At 36.5% G+C, this 13,724-nt stretch overlaps 1 protein-coding gene across 1 annotated transcript; it reads left to right on the forward strand.

Annotated features, from left to right (window-relative positions):
• The first annotated feature begins 554 nt into the window (after window positions 1-554).
• ccdc172 (coiled-coil domain containing 172) lies at window positions 555-11,126 on the forward strand. Its single transcript, XM_055023410.1, has 8 exons — window positions 555-735; window positions 847-932; window positions 2,752-2,868; window positions 4,555-4,720; window positions 4,826-4,927; window positions 5,255-5,357; window positions 10,663-10,756; window positions 11,007-11,126. Exons 1-8 carry the CDS (start codon window positions 657-659, stop codon window positions 11,040-11,042), a joined length of 783 nt encoding a protein of 260 aa, XP_054879385.1. The 5' UTR covers window positions 555-656; the 3' UTR covers window positions 11,043-11,126.
• Window positions 11,127-13,724: the final 2,598 nt, after the last annotated feature.

Genomic DNA, 13,724 nt, shown 5'->3' on the forward strand with positions numbered 1-13,724 from the left:
TTTTTTTCAAAGATAAAAACGTTTTTTTCAAAGCTAACATTGCTACAGGTTTTTATCAGTTTTTCAATTTACAGAAATGTGTTCGATATGTTTTTTTTTAAGTCTACTATGTACAGAATAGATCTATCAAACCTAAATCTATCAAAAGTGGTCAAAAAAAAAATAATTAGTAGCAATTATTTTGCAATATTTTAAGAAAACATTATACCTATTAACTACCAACCAGTGAATGGGAACCATTGCCAGCTTAGGCTAGATCAGTGGTTCCAAAGATTTCCTTCTGGGCCTCCCTATGGATTACAATAAAATCCTCCACAACAAAATTAAAAATCAATGCATTATTTAGCCAGACATAAACCAACACCCATTTTGTTTTCAGCCTAAAACTAAAGTTTGTTTCACACTTCAGGTTGCAACAAAAGAAACTACAAACCATCTTTATAGTGACACACTTTTGTGTAACCGTTTCATTTTTTTTCTCACTCATCCATATCGCTTGCCCCGCCCCCTGCAATGGCACTGTACCCCTCTAGGGGGCGTGCTCAACACTGGCCTAGATACTGGAAGAGGAAAAGTCTGTCTTTTGTGCTCCGACTAGCTTAACACAAAATATTTTATACAGTTAAAACAAAAATTACTGTAAGCTAATTGCCAATATGAGTTTAGACTCACTCTTCCAACAAATTCTGCGGGCTGAATATCAGCAGTCGGAACATACACAAAAACTCAAAGACGGTATGACATCCTAGCTAACTAGCTTGTTTGGTTAAAGCTAGCAGCTACATACAAACCTTTATTTGCAACAGTTGCTTTTGTTAGCTACTAATTTTCACTTTTTCACTCCAGTAAAAGTGGAAATTATCCGATGCAATGAGAAGCTTAAGAGTGAAGCTGAAAAATATAAGCATATCACAGAGGAACTTGATAAAAAGGTAATGTTGAAAGGTCAAATATTTTATTGGGCTAATTAGCTTGTTTTTTTCACCTTCTCCATACAGTATCTAGCATTTTAGGGATTTGATTTTGTTTCATTATATTTAACTTATATGTCAGTGTTAAAAATTATGTTGGGGTGTTTTTTTTAATCATTATTTGATATTCTCTGTTTCTGATTTTCAAATTTTTTTTCTTGTCATAAATAGGTTTTATTTTTTGGATTTTGCATTATGAAGGTACCATATAATAAGTAAAGATTCTTCTATAACATCAGTAATATTTTTTTTACATAGCTTGTATTTTTTTTCTCAGATTTTTAGGTAAAATACAAAGAGAAAATGAAACAATGTTTAAACATACACAGCATCAGTGTAAATGATAACCCTTATCCTGAGCTGTTTTTTTAAATCTGACTCAGCAATGTTATTTACACAGGAGATAAACAGCTGCATATTGGTATACTGATGAGCTGATTTGCCTTTTGATTTAAAACTGTCAATATCCGCCATTTGTTTAATCAGCAATCAATGGTGTGTCCTGCTCTCAAATCAATGGGTAATTTCCACCGGATAACATTAGTAAAACCTCTCAGCACGTGTGAAGAATGATGCTACACTTTGACCCTGCAGAAATATCTAGAACCTGAAAAGTTCAAAGAATATATTATCTGTGTTTGTGATTTGAATTAATCCATGAGGCTGAATGCACAGAGATAGCATAATCAGCATACAGCATCATTTAAAAAAAGAAAACCCAGTAGGGATGCATTTACTTTCTCCTGGAGATTGAATATAGAAAGTGTTTAAATCTTTCAAATATACATGCTGTGTTTACCCTAGTGTGTTTACAGCTCTCTTGGTGTGATGCCTTACAGGTTTTGAAGGCTGTAATTATACTGTTTAGAAAACTTCGGTGCCGACTTTACTTCCTGAAAATGATCTGTGTGCTTTTCTAGTATGACATAGAAGCCAAAAAACTGAATATTTTTTATTTTTTTTGCTTTAGTGATGCAACAATCTGCTTGATGCTTTCTAAAAGTGTTTGTAGCTCTTAAACTTTAACACACTTTGTCACTTTGTTGTATTTTATTGACATTTTATGCTTATTTTTCAATTTGGTTTTGTTCTCTGAGCGACATCATACTGTATAATTTATTTTACATTGCTTGCAGAATTCCTACTTGTACATTCCGAACCATCTGAAAGAAGGTTTGTTTCAGTTTATTTTTGCATGTTTGGTCAAAGTAGTCAACCTATTGTTTTGTCAGGTTTAGTTTCTTTATTATTTATTCTCCATCGGCTGTTCTACTTCTAATTGTGCTGACTGAACAAATTAAAGTTGCTTTTATATATTTGACCAACACAGTGATTCTATTAGTGTATTTAGATGCACTGTTCTGGTGCAGTTATGTCTAATTCAGGACATGTGTTTTAAAAAAATGTAGGTGGATTCAGCTGTTTTTCTGTATCAGATCGGTATGGGCCAACAAACCTCAGATATTGGTATCAGAAGTGGAAAAAGGCAATCTGTGCATTCCTAGTTTTTAGCAAATACAAATAATTTTGGTAATTTTACTTGACCTTAAAGGGGAAAAGTTTGGTATGTCTTAACTTTAGACTGAAATCAAAACAATGTGTCTGTCTTTTTATTCCCTGTGTAAGCTTCTGGTTTCAGCTGTATGCAATATGTGGTCATGGCAGCTGTCCACTCCATCTCTTTGTGAGATGATGAACATATCTGTCATATCTTTAATGCCTTTCAACACATGTCTCAAATTCTGTACCCTGACTTTTCAATTATCTATTTGCTCTCCAGGCTGAGCAGTTGTCCACCATGACTCTGCAGTGTGATATGACGAGGAAATGTGAAGACCAGGCATTGAAGCAAATTAAGGAGCAGCTTGAGGAGCAGAGTCGCCTCAATGGTCGTCTGGTGGGATGAAGCCTGAATAAACATCGCCCATCTATCTGGTTTCATATCATGTGATCATGTAGCATTAGTAACGTGTTTCCAGGCAGCAGTAAGTGTTGCTGGTTCAAAGCATGTACATTTTTTAAACATCAAATGGTAAAATTAGCAGTCGCTTTTTGGTACAAAATTAAACAACCTACTAGGATTACAGACATCTCCAATCAGTCTTCTTGTCACAGTTGATGCCATTTCATACAAACTTACACTGGCATTTTTTTTATCGCTGCTGCACAAAGACACAGCAGTGAAATTGCTAACAAAATGTCATCGCTTGGACACCGGAGCACACAGAGGACAAATATAGTTAAATTCAATATAGTTAAATTCAGTTGATTTGTTTAGTGTCACTTGGGAAAATTTTGTCTCAGGAGATCTTTAGATAATCACCACGCTGAGCAAAAGTTAACAATCCCTTCTAAAAGGATCAAACCAAAAGATAAACATGTTGCAGCAGAACTTCAGAGGCAGCTGAGGTTAAACAAAACAAAAATCAAAAAATTTATAGAGGCCATAAACCTCCTTTTCACTGAAAAGGAGCCTAATATATTCACAATTTTTTCCCCCATAAATTCCTGGTAAAACAGCTGGTTTTTGTTATTTAAAAGCATGAGGATCACCTTTCTATGCAACTTTGTTAAATTTTCATCTTTCTTCAGTTCTCAATCTGGGATTTATTCCAATGAGCTCAACTTCTCAGGATGAATTTCAACCAGGCCAATCATCAAACAAAAGGAGAATTTATGAATGATAACATTATTTTTCAACGCTGTTTTATAATTAAATTATAATCTGCCAGTAGTTCTAGCAATGGTAACAGAGAAAGTGAATGTAGCTTTTGGTCTGTGTTGGCCATGCTTCGACGTACTGAAGAATTAAAGAAAAAAAAAACAACATGAAAGTGTAAGCCATTGTGTGGTTGGTAAAGATGTTGTCTAACTCTGAACTTCTGTATTCAGAGTTGAACACAGGTCCAACTGTAAGCTCTGAAGCTTAAGGTTGCAATCTTTATAGTGTATCTTCCTTCACTATCGAGCTAAAGCACTTCATATGTTTCAGCCAAAATCAGATCCAGCCATTTCAAACTATAACAGAGTCCATGCCTCTATGGCAGTTATCACTAGTCACCCTACTGTTGCCAAGATAGCCACTGCCAATATTGGTATCGCCAAAACTTGAATTGGCAGGTCAAGTTTTTTAAAGATCAGCCAGAAAACTGCAGTTGGTGCATCCATAACGGAAACATTTCTAACATTATTTTTTAAAGAAATATCTATATTTTTCATGTGTAATAAACTATGCATTGTACATTTCATTGACATAAAGAAAAGAGTCAGATTTTTATCGGGAAATATAATTTGTTAGTCATATCAATACATATAAAAGGTTTAGCATGATTACCAGAGTCAATAAGTCTGCTTTCGAGTTAAAATAGCTGGATGGTTGTGCTGTCATTTTCTATGAAATGCATATGAATGTAGAGACCCGGGCAAAATTAACACATGTATGTATTTATTTTGAGAAGATTAGATTAGATTACCATTTCTGTGGTATGATGAGCTCTGAAAGGAAACGGGGGTCAAATACGAGTTTTGCTTGTTTGTCTTTGTGTTTGTTGGGGAGAACATCACACGGTTGTTTTCCTGCCAGGCTAGGTTGAAAAAGGAATCTAAAGAAGAAGGGCAACAGTTCCTCCAGGAAATCACCAAATTCAACACTGATTTCAGCCTGACAGGGAACAGCGCAACCGTGTTGGAGAGCCAGTCTCACGCTGAGATCCTGGCCCTGAAAAGAGAGGTGGAAGCTTTACTCAAAGGTCATAAAAACTGCTTTGTTCCTATTCAAGGCATTTATTTTATAAGTAATTCCATTATGACTTCCAGAGCTTTTCATTATGCTTACTGTTTCTCTCTGGTATCAGAGATGGATGAGATGAAAAGCAGGAACAGCCACATGAGCTCTTCAGTGGAGGAACGGAGCCAGCTGCTGCTAGAACTGCAGGAGCTGGAGAACATCCAGAGAGGTTGACTCAACCCAGTTAGCTGCTAGCTAACATTTTACTATGAGTTCCTTTGGTAGATTATTTTACTTCTAAACATGGAAAAAATGGAAAAATATCTTATTATAAGTGAAAAAATCTGTCAATGGAACCAGTATTTTTTTTTTCTGAAAGTTACTTTTGAGTTAGTTTTGTCTTATTTCCACATTAAATAGACATTTGCAGAAGAAGCTAAAATACTTGATAAGATTTTGTGTTTTTACACAAAAGGCCTTACAGTGTCTTTAGCAAACTCTACACCTTTTGTATTTGTTCTGAGGAAAAAAATTGATGAATTTCTTCTGACAGCAGACCTGGATCGGCAGACGAAGGAGGCCCGAGCACAGACCAACTCTCTCCGGTCAGAGGTTGAGTTTGTCAGTCAGAAGCACCAAACTGACAGCACCTGTCTGAGGTGAGCGCTTGATCCAAGAAAAAGAAGGAAGACTGCTTTTTCCCTTTAGCCACTTTGGAAGACTAGCTAGCTAAAAATTCTATTTTTTATTTATTTTTTTTTAAGTTCTATTGGCCTTTATTTGAAAGTAGTTCAACAGAAAAGAGGTAATCGAGAGAAGAGGCAAATGTTGGCAGGCCGGGAATCGAACTTGCAACTACCGCCACGAGAACTCAGGTCTCAATAAGTGGGGTCATTCTTTGGCCCTGCGCTACCACAGCACCCCATTCAATGTGGTTTGAAGGCTGCAATAATCCAAACAAAAGGAACGATGCTGTTATTAAAAAAAACAGAAGATTTGAATCAAGGTGCTGAATGAAGCAGTCCCGTATTTGTGACTTTCCTGGCCGGTGTTCCACTGTGGAAGCGTAAATAACCGCATTTGGGATATTTGGCTTAATGAGGGCTTTGATCCGCGTCGGCTTGTGTTTCAATCAGTTGACAAGTGGTGGGAAGACAGATGAGAGCTCCATGTGATTGATGCCGGGAGGCTATTAAAGGAAAATGGAGTGGCAAAGAAATACGGCTTGGTTTTAGTGGAATAGCACATCATCTGTTGGCTTGAAAATCTTACTCCAGGCTGTCAACATCTTTCCAAAGGTTCTTATATTTTATGCACTACAAAAGAATCAGTTAAATTTTGTCGCACTGAAGTAAAATGTTCTTGTTCTTTTCTCGTGACGGTGCTTTTTTATTTTTTTACATTGTTTTACAACTAGGGCTGCAAGCATTAATGTGTCAACGCCAGGGCGGCATGACATTGATCTGAAAAGTTTGATGCATGAACATTACATAACACAGATTAATCAAACTACTATTTTGAGCTAAAATAGGGTTGCCTATTTCACATCAGTTTGTCACTGGAGGAACAAACAACATTTTCTGCAACGGCAGACAGCAACAAAAGTTGAACTGTTTCAATTTTCTTCTGCTGCGTTGCTAGCCTGCGTTGTGCACATCCATATGTATGAGATCACATGTACAAATGCTGGTTGGATGAGGACGAGGAGTGACTGTCGCACAATTTCCATCAATAGTGAATGAAGACGGACAATTCTAAATAAACCTTTGGAACAAAATGCTTCTGTAAAATTTTCCTGAATATAAAAACATGGAAAAGTGAGAATCTTCAGAAATATTTGGATTGAGGCAATAAAACATTTTTTTGAAAATGTACATACAATGGTGGTTTTTGTTAGGGGAATCTGCCAGGGCGGCATCAGAAATAGGCGGGGAAAATACAGTATCTTATCTGTTGGCTCCTACTTGTATTCATGTGTCGTGGAATAAATGTTCTTTAGACTACAGTATCTGCTTTCTATGGAAGCGTGTTTCCGACACTCTTGTATGAAAAATAAATTCTCATTATTTCGAGATAATATCAATCAAGACCCAGGATAAAGAGGGCCTCTCCTCTCGATCCGCATTTCCCCATCATCAGATACGGTTCCTCAAGCGTCTCTTCGCCGCTCTACACTGCTCAGTGCACGTGTGTTTCGGTGAAGTTGTCACACTTTTTTCACATATTTTGCAAATACGCTCTCATCAGACACACACACTGTAGCAACCTTGTAGGTTCCAAAACCAAACATTTCCAACAAAGGCTGTTGGGTGGTAACAGGTGGTGAATATTTGCATTTCTAGAATTCATTTGCATTTTGAAATGCAGAGCAGTATTTAAGTGTGACTCATTAATTTAAAGGTTTGAAAGTCACATCTACAAATACAGAATTTCCTGTGTTTGTTTGTTTTTTTGTTTTTTCAGTTTTTAATTGGAACAGGAGTGTAAAGTGTGACAAATTGTCCAAAAATCACTACAAATTAAAATCAAACAAATCTCTCGGGAGTCTTCTGGTGGAGTTGGGCCTTAAGCAACTGCTTAGCCTGAACATGTGTGGTACTGGCTGTGGCTGTAGGGTGCAAGAAGCTCTGGACTGGAATAAAGGATGACCTTCCCAAAGGTCAGAAAGCCTAAACAATTAGCCAGGGCAGCAATGGAAGGATTTAGCTCGGAGAAGTGAGGTCTAGTCAAAGTCCTGTCCTAAATCCATTTGAGGACTGGAAAATCCCTTTTGTCCAAATGTTGTCCTTTTTTTCAGCTGTTCCATTTGCTTTATGTCTAATTTTTACTCCTTTTGTCTTTCCTTTATGTTTTTTGTCACATCCTGACTTTTGCTTCTTCTGCCTCATTTTATTCCTTTCTTTCCTTCTGTACCACCTCCTTTTTCTCTTTCCTTCCTTTTTTCTTCCCTTCTGTCCTTTCTTTTTCAATGTTGATTTTCCCTCTTTTTCCTCTTTTTGTGACCTCTTTGTCCTTCCTTTATTTCATTTCTACTTTGAGACTTCCCTATATTTCATTCACTCTTTTTCCTTCTCAGTGCCCTGCTTCTTTTTTTCCTTGTATCCTTTTCCATTTCTACGCTTTCACTCTCCCTTCCGTCCTTCCTTTTTTTGCTTCCTTGTGTTTATTTTCCCTTCTTTGTGTCCTTCCTTCTTTCCTTTCTTGTTACATCTTTCCTTGTTCCTTGTGTCCTTCATTCTTTTCTTTCTTGTTACATCTTTCCTCTCTTTGTTCCTTGTGTTCTTTCTTGTAGTTTCTGGTTTTCCAGATCCCAATCTAGAAATATCTGTGATGAATTCTTGAACCTCCACACAAACTGTGAAAGTCTTCAGTGATTCTATTTGTTTCTCTTGAGTCTGGAGGTTTTAAACCGCAAGGCTTTTCCTCTCTCTGGTCTCTGGGTTTATCATCAGCCTGCTGGTGGTGCTGCAGTAAAGCCTGCATGTGTGTAGTATGTCCTCTCCATCCATTAGCCGCATTAAACCCATCATCGTCCCCCATTGCGCTTAGGAGCTTCAGGAAGTTCTGAGGACAATCCTTTGGGAAGGGGTGGAGCTTCCTTGGACTCATCGTAGCGATCATGCTTCCTGAAGCAAGACCATCAATCCTGTCTTCAGTCATAGTCCTGTCTCTTTAAAACGCATATATAACCCTTTGGTCATCGACTGGAGGAAATTGAATGCGTGTTAATCTGAATGAGTGCTACAGTCGTTTAAAAGGTGTTTGATGTGCAGAATGGGACAGAATCAGTTTGACCATTTGAGCTTCATCACAGTTTCATTACTGAAATATTACTGTTAAAGTACAAGAAGGCTACGCTTATGCTAAAGTGATTCAATCAGCATCAAAAACACTCCTGTGTATTTTGATTAAACATTACAGAGGAGCCACTCTCATCTTGTAAAAAAATTGGATTTCTAACTTCCACTGAGAGGTATAAAGTTTAGGTTCTCAAAAGCCGAGAAATGCAATCTAAGCGCGGCTGCTTTATTGTTTCATTAACTTCCAATAAAAGGAGAAAGAGGTGGCCGGTGTTCGTCTCGTGAGTGTGGATTTCTCTCATACCGGCGAGAAGCATTCATGAGTCCAATGTCTCTCTAGAGACCAACTGATCTGGGGAAAAACATGCATTTATCTGCTCTTAGGAGTTATTTTGTGCAGCTGCAAAAACTGAACCTGAACCTTTGTTTGGAGAATCGTTTTTATCATTCTTTCTCACAAAGAATGATATTGGTTCGTGATCTGGTTCTTTATGTCTCATGAACCTGAACATTGTCTTTATTTTGGGGCGTTTAATTACGTAAGCTCTTATTTTTAAGAGTGTCAACTGTTTAACTAAAACTAGGCTAAAGTATTTTTACATTTAGATTTTTTAGCCTCATAGCATAATTGCCTCTATCGCCTTACACATTACAGAACCCATATTTTTGCCCATATTTCATTCATGCATTTTTCTTGTTAAAATATGACTCAGTCAACTATCCTACGAAGCAAATAATTTATAGTTGACTGAAAGCCAATTGTGGTTTTTCACATTTTTCGGTGCCACAACTAGAAATGCAGTGATCTGAAATTTAGGCCGATAATATTTACAGATCTGCGACAGACTGGCGACCTGTCCAGGGTGATCCGGAACGTTAGCTGGAGATAGACCAGCACCCGTCCTGAACTCACTAGAGACAAAGGTCTATAAATGGATGGATGGAATATTTATAGATGTTGTATCTACTTTTTGACACTGAGAAATTCACACTGGTCACATCATTTTTCTTGTTCAGTTAAACATCTTCTGATCCTTCCTCACCATTTCTAGCGTTTTTCCATCAATGTTTATTTTGTCGTATCGCATCAGAAACAATTGTTGGAAATGGTAAATTTTAAAACATCTTCCTCAATTTTGCAAAAAATATATATATGTCAGCGACATGCAGTGAGGTTCATAGATGGTGATTCATCGACTTCATCATAATCAAATTTACAAATATAGATCCCTCATGATATTGTTCACATAACAAAATTTTGCGCATGCAGACAACGCTGGAGGGCAAAAAGACAATTCTTCTAAATGTGATGCTTAGTCACGCTCCCACCATAGAATAACTAACTCAATCAAACTTGGACATATTGATATTATTAATTTTGAAGCACAGCACAAAAAGGGAAAATCCGTTAAAAGCACAACTCAAATCCACGTCTTTCTCACTCTGTTTCAGTGCGGCTACTGTATGGCCAGCTCGCTGTTACTGTCTCTCACTCTGCAGTTGGGGAGTCAAAATGTCTGGGATCATGAGTGCCCCCTGCCATGAGGCAAGAAAACTGCCTGCCTCACCTTGAATCTGTTCTCTGCCGTTTCTGATCGCTCGTCAGCACACGAACCACGTAACACATGCGGTTAATGACAAAAACACGATACATTATATACATAAGCTAAATTATGGAAAATCAGTTCATACATTAAATGTTTTTTAGCCATTTTAATGGCAACTTACAGACAGGAGAAACATGCTCCCATCAAATGGCAGCCAGTGCAGTTAGCGAGAAGTTGATCAAACCCAGGTGAGGCTCAGCTCGCTGCTGCCTCACCAGCTTCGCTTCATTGACTATTCTCTAAATATCATCACTTGATTAAACCTTTCCTAGCAATCCACACTACAAAATAAGTATTAGGAGTATGTTTGAGTCATCCTGATATTGTATGGGATCAATATCGGTATAGATTGATACTCAAGGCTGTGATATTGGTATCATATCAGAAGTGAAAAAAGTTTTTGGTAAGAGGGCAAAAAAAATGATAACTGGCATTGGAAACTATACAAAGTGAAGCAACAAAACCATCAGATATATGAAAAAAAAACTTGAATGGTCTTAAAGTCGACATTCAGATACAAAAGCTCCATTAAGGGTTTTCTCTCACTCTCTTATCAGCCTGAGGAAGGAGCTTGAGCTGGAGCTTCAGAAAAATGAAGAACTTGAACAACTGCGGCGGTCCCTCAGCTCCAAGCTGCAGCTCCTCCAGGCAGTGAGTAGAAGTGTCATAAACAAGGGTTTTACTTAGACCAATAAGGCTGATTTGGCTGATGACAACTGTCATGCATATACCAAGAATGAGACATCGTGAGTCAGGTATCCAAATGGCAGGTCAGTGAGGCAGGAGATCATTGGTATTTATGTTGAGTATTACAGGAGAAGGTTCAGAACATTGGAACATCATTATGAGAGATCCATACAGATTCGAAGTATATACTCATTTTTGTTTTTTTTATTTACAGAAACTGAAAAGCAGCCAGGAACGTGAGCAGGATTAGGATTGGCCTATTGATTCAGGATGTTTACATTTACCATCAGCATTACTGGTTATGTTACAATAATATTTAGTTATACTTTACTTAATGATTTATTATCTGACTGTTCTATTGTGTCATTATTTGTTAGCTTTTATTAACTTAATTCTATACAGGAAGTTTGTTTAAATTAAGTTGCTGACTGAAGAAAATGACAATAAATGACAATATAATGATAATTTTAATATATTTCTGTTTATTTTTGTATATTTTATGTCTAAAGTATTTTCAGGTGCATAGTTGTAAAAAATTTCCTAAAAAATAAATTTTCAGGTAAATGTCACAATCTCAATATAGTAAACCTTAATAAGGAAGAAAAGAAAACCAATTAGTTTACACTGCCCTCTCGTGTACAAAGAGTGGTACTGCAATAATATGTCTCAAACGCTGGAGAGCTGCTGCCATGTCCCTGTATTATTGCTAGGACTCATGTGTTTTTATCACATTGGACTTTTTCTGTTTATTTTTAAAATCATAGCCACAAATATCCTGATGTTTCAGCCTGGGATGAGTTCTGTACACAACATTTTGGTTCAACTGCAACTTAAACATAGACAAGAAATAACTTAGAGTTGTTGAATGATAAAGTTAAGGACATTGAAGCGTTTGTGCAATATTTTTCCTAAATAAAATTTATTAATGAAGTTATTGTAGTAATGATAGTATTTAAGTTCACACTAGCTTTTAGGTGTTCAAGTTTACTTTTAGTGCAGAATTTCAGACACATGCACATCCTGTAGGCCAGATAAGAACATACACTCTCACTAATAGTTGGTTAAATGTCATTTCTTAATGACATTTTTCCTTAAACATTTTTCCTGTAAACGTGTTGGCGATTGGATGTGGAAGCTGCAAATATTTGTCATAGTACAAGGTGTGTGTTATAGCGGGCTCACTTGATGTTCATGTAAAACTTACCTCAATGGACAGGAGCTCTGGTGTTCCAGTTGATGAGAGAGTTGAGTTTTTGGTGCTTCCTGCGTTGTCATTTAATTTCTTGACTAATTATCGTTTATTGGATGTTGAAGTTTTGTTAAACCATATTTGAAAGCTGGGGCCGTGCCAGAAAACCCGATCATTTACATAAACTTTAGCATTTTTGCTAGAATTAGTGATCAATTCTAGAAAGTCAGCCTGGAAGTTTGTCTGCCATAGACAAAAGTTAAATAGAGCTTTGAGAACTTCTGTTTAACCTTTTAAAGGAACATTTATCCAAATATCAGTAGATGTCCATGTATATGCCATGCATATATTTGAGTCAGAGAAATTATTTTAAGTTCTGAGTCTGTTGTTGTATCAGTCAACCAGACTTCAACTTCAATTTATTTCAATTTTATTTAGATAGTGCCAATTCACGACAAATCGTGACTTGAGGGAACTTTACAAAAACACAGTTCAATTCAATAATACAAACATTCCAACTGACATTATTTATCAAACAGTAATATATGTATTACTATTAAAAGTAGCTTAAAAAGTATCTATGGAAACCCTACAGATTGCATCAAGTGATTGACATCGACAATGCCCTAGAATAATGCTGCATTTATGCCATAAAAGATGATGGTGTGTAAACAGGTTTGCCACAAGAAGCAATAAATCAATTAATTGCATGATGAATTAAAACATACTCAATAATTTTGATTTGCATGATTTATCATTTTTGTCTTTCTACCAAAATCTGCATGATAAAATCTTCACTCTGGTGCTTTGTCTCTCCTATTCTTTTATTTATTTATTTTTTTTTTTTGAAGGACAAGTTGTTTCCTGTTGTTTTGTTTATTTATTTTAGACATTTAAAATGTCTTCCAGTTCCAGTGTTAAATGTTCATTAGGTTTTAAAGTTTATTGATAGTTCACAATGCGTTCTTGCATTATCATGCCACTACCATTATATTACTTGAAAATGGTCTCAAAATAACTATTACTGTTTATCACAATAACTTCTAGGACAAGCTGTTATTGTCCAGATAAATTTGTTATGGTGGCAGGCCTGAATGTAAATGTCTGAGTCTATTGGAAAGTTAAATAATTTCAACTTCCTGTCACTATGTTCGTTCACATAAAAATGCATATGTGATAATATCAGTTGTAAAAAACTATTTTTTTCAACCCCCCTTTCATAAAAAACAAACTTCTTTGTCTGTTTCCCCCTAATGGAACATTTGTGACATTGCAATTTCATTGCATTAATTCCTCAGTTTGCAGATTGTTCTTTCTGTAATTGATGATTAGTTGCTCTGCCAGCGTACATCCTAGGGTCATCCTGTGGGTCATTTTGCTGCTGATTAGAGTGACTCCTAATAGAACGATGTGAGATGCCAATATCTGCCTAATGAGATCCCACACAATCTCGTTTTAGCTTTTTAACCTTGACCCCCGGCGAACCGTGTCTGAACTTGTTTGCCTAAAGAAAATGCAGAAGCAGATGACTTCACCAGTTCATTTGGTAGAGTGGTTAGCCTTATTTAAAATGCAGCATTTATAATCAGAGAGAGAGACTGTAGGGAAGATGGAGGTGGATGGGAAGCCATGGAGACATCAGGCAGACACTTTATAGATCTACTCATCAATTAATGCAAATTAGAAATATTACCATTCATTTATTCCTGCTTGAATATTAATGTCTCCATTAATGCTGTTTGA

The sequence above is a fragment of the Poeciliopsis prolifica genome, unplaced genomic scaffold (genome assembly GCF_027474105.1).
Source record: "Poeciliopsis prolifica strain line A6 unplaced genomic scaffold, Auburn_PproV2 SCAFFOLD100, whole genome shotgun sequence".
Taxonomy (NCBI): domain Eukaryota; kingdom Metazoa; phylum Chordata; class Actinopteri; order Cyprinodontiformes; family Poeciliidae; genus Poeciliopsis; species Poeciliopsis prolifica.

What these genes read in the sequence shown, in the direction of transcription:
- ccdc172 (XM_055023410.1), top strand. Translation starts at nt 657, where the DNA reads ATGAGTTTAGACTCACTCTTCCAACAAATTCTGCGGGCTGAATATCAG. An exon ending in GGTGGAAGCTTTACTCAAAG is followed by an intron (nt 4,721 to 4,825) that starts GTCATAAAAACT and finishes CTCTGGTATCAG; the next exon opens with AGATGGATGAGATGAAAAGC. An exon ending in ACTGACAGCACCTGTCTGAG is followed by an intron (nt 5,358 to 10,662) that starts GTGAGCGCTTGA and finishes CTCTCTTATCAG; the next exon opens with CCTGAGGAAGGAGCTTGAGC.